Below are 6,000 nucleotides of genomic sequence, written 5' to 3'. Positions count from 1 at the left end.
GCTGGTGGCACTCAAGGGGTTAATTTCTTTGCTCCTTCCACTATGCTGAGGCATATTGAGTTAGGCTGATGAAAAGGTATCATTTATAACAGATAATAATGCTTCTCACTTCCACAGTGTTTTGCATGTTCAAAGTGCAAATACCCTTATTAATCCTGAGGTGTCCCTTAGTGCTGGAGAATGTTGTGAGCCCTTTCACCTTGAACTGTGTGTTCCTCTGCTTTTCTTCTTCTTTCTCTAGCCTTTGGGATTTGCTCCAGACTATGCTGGGCTGTTCCCATACCTAGCTCTGTGCCTAACACGCGCATGCAGCGTGTATTGTTACTGGGGTGGGTGTAACGTGTGTGTCTCCCGCCATCGCCTGGGCACTAAGGCAGGGCAGGGACCCTAGCAGCGCTGAGGGAGGCCGGAGTGAGTTATCTATTGTTCTCTGCCACACCCCTGTTGAATATATTGAGCTGGCGCGGAGACACACACACGGCGGCTGGGAGAGGAGCGAGGATTTTTTTTTTTTTTTTTCCTTCCCAGAAGTGCTTTGGGGTGTTGTGTGTTTCCGCTGGTTTTTCCTGCCGGAGAAGGAAAGGGGGAGCTGTTTGCTCTCTGCCCACAATCTATTTTGTATCCCTTTTCTCCTCCTCCCTGGGTTATCTTTGTCTCACTCCCTCAACTCCGCTCAGCAGCGCTGCAGGTCGGGAGCCCCCCGCCGCCGCCAGTGCCTTGTGCCCCGGGTGCGGGAGCCCAGCAGCCCCCGGAGAGGAAGGAGAGGAGGGCGGCGGCGAGCACGGAGGGACCCGCGGCGGAGCGGGGCGGCTGGAGTTGGCCTCGCGCTGGCTGTGTAATGCCCGTGCCCGGGCGTGCAGGGGAGAGCCCGGCTGGCAGCTGCCACCTCAACATGGTGTAACTCCGCTTCCGACACCGACTCGCAGCACCCGCCGAAGAGAGGCTGGGAGAGCTGGGGAGGAAAAGCCCCCCCCCCCCCCGCGACCCCACTCCTCGCCGGGAAGCAAACCAGCGCCCACAGCCGCCTCCGGCCAGCCGGCCGCCCCATGCAGCAGAGGTGCGCCCCGGCTGAAGCGGGCAGGAGGAGGTAGAGCAGCTCCCGCGATTCACACGTTTTGATTATTAAGCGCCCCCCCCCCTCCAAAAAAAAAAAAAAAGAGACGGGAAGATGGCGAACGATTCTCCTGCAAAAAGTCTGGTGGACATCGACCTTTCCTCCCTGCGGGTGAGTGCGCGGGGCTGCCCCCCACCGCGCACAAAGGGGGCAGCGCTCCCCTCGCCGGGCTCCTGGCAGGGCTTTTGTTACTGCGAGCATAGAGAGCGCCGGGCCGGGCCGGGCTGGGCTGGGCTGGGGGCGAAGGAGCCGCTGGGTTTGCAGTCGGCTTTGGGGGCAGCTGCCGCCCAGGAGGGGCACTTTGTTGGCCAGTCTGGCTGCTCCCTTCCCCGCCCCCCCCCGGAGTGGGAGCTACTTGGGGGTGGTTGAGGTGGTGGGGGAGAGTTCAGCCCTGGGCTGCTTTCCTTTGTTTGCATGTATTGGCATGTGCATGGAAAAACAGGGCGCAACAGCTGCGCAGCCAACATCCTCTCTAGCTCCAGACCCCTTTTTACAAGACTCTCTGCCATTTGCGAGAGCTTTCAAAAATGTAACCCTCCTTCTCTCCCCCCCGCCCTTCTTTTTTTCTTTGTAGGACCCAGCTGGGATTTTTGAGCTGGTGGAAGTAGTTGGTAATGGCACATATGGGCAAGTCTATAAGGTTTGTGTCAGAATTTCTCTCCTTTATCCTTTTGCACAACACGTACTTCCCTGCTTTGTTTACTGCACATCTGATGGCAGGCCACCCTATTCTGCATACAAAAGTTTAGGATAATTTAAAAAAAAAATTCTTCTTGTTGGTGACCAACTGGTTTCTACCTTTCCAGATGACACTACTGGTGTTTAGAAAAGGGGCATAAATTACTTTCTCAGAGTTACCTCTCCTGATAAGGTCTAAGATCTTCCTGATTTATTTTAGAAAATAAAGAACAAAACAAAAGATCACTCCAAGGTACTGTGGTTCCGGGGGTCCATATAAATAGAGGTGTGGGCTCATCGAAAAATCAGATACGTTTTAATGGCAGGTATTGCTTTTGTGTTTACTTTAAACAAAGCATTGACCTTGCTTAAAATTGTGACCAATTTTCTTTGCTGAAAAGCTTTCAAAATGCTTAAGATGCAAAATCTAGGTTTAGTGGTGCTGCATCACCATGCACAGTATACAGGGCATGGGTGATGGGGGCAACCGTAGCTGGACAGATTATTTGTCTGAAGATGGTAAAATCAGAATGCCTAGAATAACCTATTTGACAAGTGTATGATTTAAAAAAAAAAACAAAAAAAAAAACCGAAGGAGGATAGTGAGAAATAAGAGATTGTCCATGTGGGTGTGAAAACAGTTTACTTTATACAGCGTTCAGTAAGTGGAACAAGCAAATCTGAGATTGCATGACTTTGCAAGGAGTAGCGGTTACCAGTATGATTAATAGTGATCAACCATACAGTTTAATAAATGGGTTAAGGATTGAAGAAGTCTATAATTATTTACCTACAGATGTAAGGGAATGGGGGTGCGGTGGGGTGGAGTAATTAGAAATAACAGAACATGGTTTTCTTTTATTAAGAGAACTTATCACTATCAAACTACCATTACATGTCTCTAAATAAGCCATTTTGGTATGTCTTCTCCAAACATTTAGGTTTGTTTTAAGAGGGTGAACTTTAGCCTCAATGATGGAGAGACAGTTTGTGTCTCCTCTTATATAAGTTAAATTTTAAAAGTAGAAATGAAGTAATTTCACTGTTTCTGTTTGCAAAAGGTGGAAAACCATATGGCTCAACAGGCCTGAGTAAGATAGGAAGATTGATTAGAGGTTGACCTTTGACATCTCCCTCAGGCTAACCCATTTAATAATTCCTTTTCTGTAATCTTTGTGCCTACTAAATTTGCATCACCTGAGCCCTCCTTAAAAGAAAAAGGGTGTGTGTGTGAGTTTAAACTCCCCTATTAATTATTGCAGTTGGTACATTGTTAGCTGACTTACCTGATAATACTTTTGAATTAATTAGTGCATTTCTTGTAGCATTAACTGTCTGACAATAGGAGATGTAAATTTCATTTTGGTTAAGTACTTAGAGCAACCTATTTTAGAAACTAAGCTGAACAAATATGGTTACCAATTTAAAACATGCCATTAGAAAATCATGCTAGATTTAAATGGCAATCACTTTACTCTGACTGATAACCCACAAGCTAACAGACGTCTATCTGAGGTCTGGTTTCAACATACGTGGTATTAATATATATTTTTTCTGTATTAGAAAGTGATAAAATATTTCTCCCTTCCCCCAGTAAATATTTTGAGAAAAGCTGATTGGGTACTGCAGTTCAGAAGGTATTTAATGCTGCTTTGTTATAGAAAGAAACCCCTCTGACATCAGCTTAGTGCTTGGGTAAGTGGTGCACTTGTATGTACTACTGTAACCACTCTACACTTGCCCAAAACATGAACATGTCATAAGGTTTTTTTATAACCATGGGCTTGATTCTGAGTTTCTTGCCTAGCCTAGTTTTGGTTGTGACTGCAACATTGGGCTGTAAAGCAGTGTTTAAGTTTCCTCCAGCTCTACTCTTGTTTTTTGGGACGAAAATCCAGTATCATCCAAAAATGAGAATTTGATTTTTTTTTTTTTTCAACGAACAAATTTGACTTCTTGGGGAAATAGGTGATTATCTGAACCATGTGTGCCCCGTTTCTCTCAGCCCCATCCTTGTGATGTGTTGATCAAGTATTTTTATTGTTTTTACTTTTTAACTGCAAATGTTTGGGATTGGCCCTGCTTTGAGCAGGGGGTTGTACTAGATGACCTCCTGAGGTCCCTTCCAACCCTGATATTCTGTTTGTAACATATGCCTAGATGCCAGAAAATTGTTTGTTTTACAAATAATGGTTAGAAGTTTTCAAACATGGCTAGTTTGGTTTATTTCCTTGTTTGTGTGTTGGCATCACTGAGATGCCACCCAGACTATAGGAATACGGTTGTCTTGCTTACTGTCACTACAGAGACTACCTCACGGCACTGCATTTTGTTGTCTCTTTGTCTGGCTTCTGTACATCAATGTTTATACTGATGGTCATTTGTCTTTCTGGGCATCTTCATTCACCTGTTGAATATAGTCAATGTTACGGTCTCTTCCCTTCCCAACCCCAGCAGAGCTCTTTGAAAATGTTTCCCTGCATTTAAAAAAAAGTTAAGATTTTTTTTAAAAAAGGGCACCTAAAATTAGGCTCCTAAATCACTATGTAGGTGCCTAAATAAAGCTCTAGTCCTGCAATGAGCAGCATGTGGTCAGAGCCTTCACCCACATGGATTTCGGTGGAGCTTTGTGTAATCACAAGGGCCTGCCAGCATGGAACTCATTGTGGGATTGGGGTCTAAGTGGCATGATTTTAAGGAATGCTGAGCACCCAGCTGCTCCCATTGAAACCAGTAGCTTCCCTTTTTTTCTTCTTTCCTCCATAGCTTTGCTTATGCCTCCACATTTCCTTGGGGAGACTTGCTTTGCACTTTAAGAAAAGCATGTGATGCAATGGTGAATCAGGGAAAAAATGTGCATGACATTTCCTGGGCTCTGTGTGACTGAATGAGATGGAAATTCTTTGGTTATTGTATGTTCAGTAGAGGGTGGATAGTGAATGTATTGGTATTTTCCCCAGAGTCTAAAAGATTGTAGCTAATAGTCCCTCCGCAGATTATTTAAATCCATCTTGTTTGTTCCTCTGTAGATTATTTTAGAAATAGGAAAAGAATAATAAGAAATCCCTGAATTAAGCTGTTCCAAGTCATATTTGTTCTTGTTTAGGAAGAAAAGGGTTAAAGTTTTGTGAGATACAGTGAGTGAAGTTAACCTCTGAATCACTGGTGATGTAGATAACTGTTAGGCCTCTTGTTTAAAAAGAATAAAAAGTTTTAGAGAGCAAAGAATTGTTATAATTTTGAGAGAAGAGTTTCTCTTCAACAGGTTGATATCAACTGATTTTGAGCTAAATGGCATGTACAGACTTGCCCACAAGCATGTATTTCCTTCTTGCAGGAAAAGGAGTTTCAATGGTTTGATGGATTGTTGAAAAAATTTACCCTGTGTTTTGCATAGCCTTCAATTCCCTTTGTAAACAAACAATAGAAAAAAGTAGTTTTTAGAGTTGTTGAATTTGTTACCCAGGTGTATACCCCCTATTTAACTACTATAGTACACTCACGGGGAATTATCTGAATTAGCAGGAAAATGGTGTTATCACGGTTGGTTTGGGGCTATCATTTGGAACAATGAAGTCTTCATATAGGGTGGCCTCGGGTCCTTGACTTAGTCAAACTTTATCAGAGCACTTAAGTGTAATAGGAATTTATAGTCATTGATTGGGCAACATGTCTTCAGAATTTTTGGATCATTTGCAAATATTGCAGGAGCAGTTTTGCACTTCTATAGTTAACATTTTTTTCCACACCACAACAGTAAACCTTACATTAAAGGGTAACTTTGTTGACCCAAAATGAAAACGTTCACCACGTTTCGTTTGAGATATTTAAATCTTGTAACCATTTTTTTTCTTGATTTGGTAAAATGTACAAAAAGGGGACTATGTAAATTATAGATATTCAAGAACCCTTTAAGAAATGTATTGATTTCACATCTTCTTAAATAAATGCATTTTAGATGCATATTCTGTAAACTAACTTTAATTTGAGATTAAGGTATAGTACCATATAGTGATTTTTCTCTTGTACTTTTAAAAAATATAACTAAGATATCAACAATTTAAAGCTTTTGTTCATGTGGTATTGCTTGTCTTCTTCACACCTTATATTTTGAGACCTCATATTTCTGTAAAGATTGCGGGGGAAGTGTCCATGGTAGGTTTGAGGCATACACAAGAAAGTACCAGGAAGCTCAAAATTAGGGGTGA

At 43.1% G+C, this 6,000-nt stretch overlaps 1 protein-coding gene across 4 annotated transcripts in view; it reads left to right on the top strand.

Annotated features, from left to right (window-relative positions):
- The first annotated feature begins 400 nt into the window (after nt 1-400).
- Nucleotides 401-6,000, top strand: part of MAP4K4 (mitogen-activated protein kinase kinase kinase kinase 4) — a 239,111-nt gene continuing 233,511 nt past the window's right edge. Inside the window, exons 1-2 of one of the 4 annotated variants that reach the window (XM_073351753.2) lie at nt 401-1,225; nt 1,689-1,754. In XM_073351753.2, coding sequence (XP_073207854.1) covers nt 1,169-1,225; nt 1,689-1,754 — 123 coding nt within the window. In that variant the 5' untranslated portion in view covers nt 401-1,168. The remainder of the gene's footprint in view (nt 1,226-1,688; nt 1,755-6,000) is intronic. The other 3 variants (XM_073351762.2, XM_073351771.2, XM_073351781.2) reach the window with 3 other exon arrangements.

Source organism: Lepidochelys kempii, chromosome 1 (assembly GCF_965140285.1).
Source record: "Lepidochelys kempii isolate rLepKem1 chromosome 1, rLepKem1.hap1, whole genome shotgun sequence".
Lineage (NCBI taxonomy): Eukaryota > Metazoa > Chordata > Testudines > Cheloniidae > Lepidochelys > Lepidochelys kempii.
Note: the sequence above shows the minus strand (reverse complement) of the source record. Positions and strands in the feature narration are given on the sequence as shown.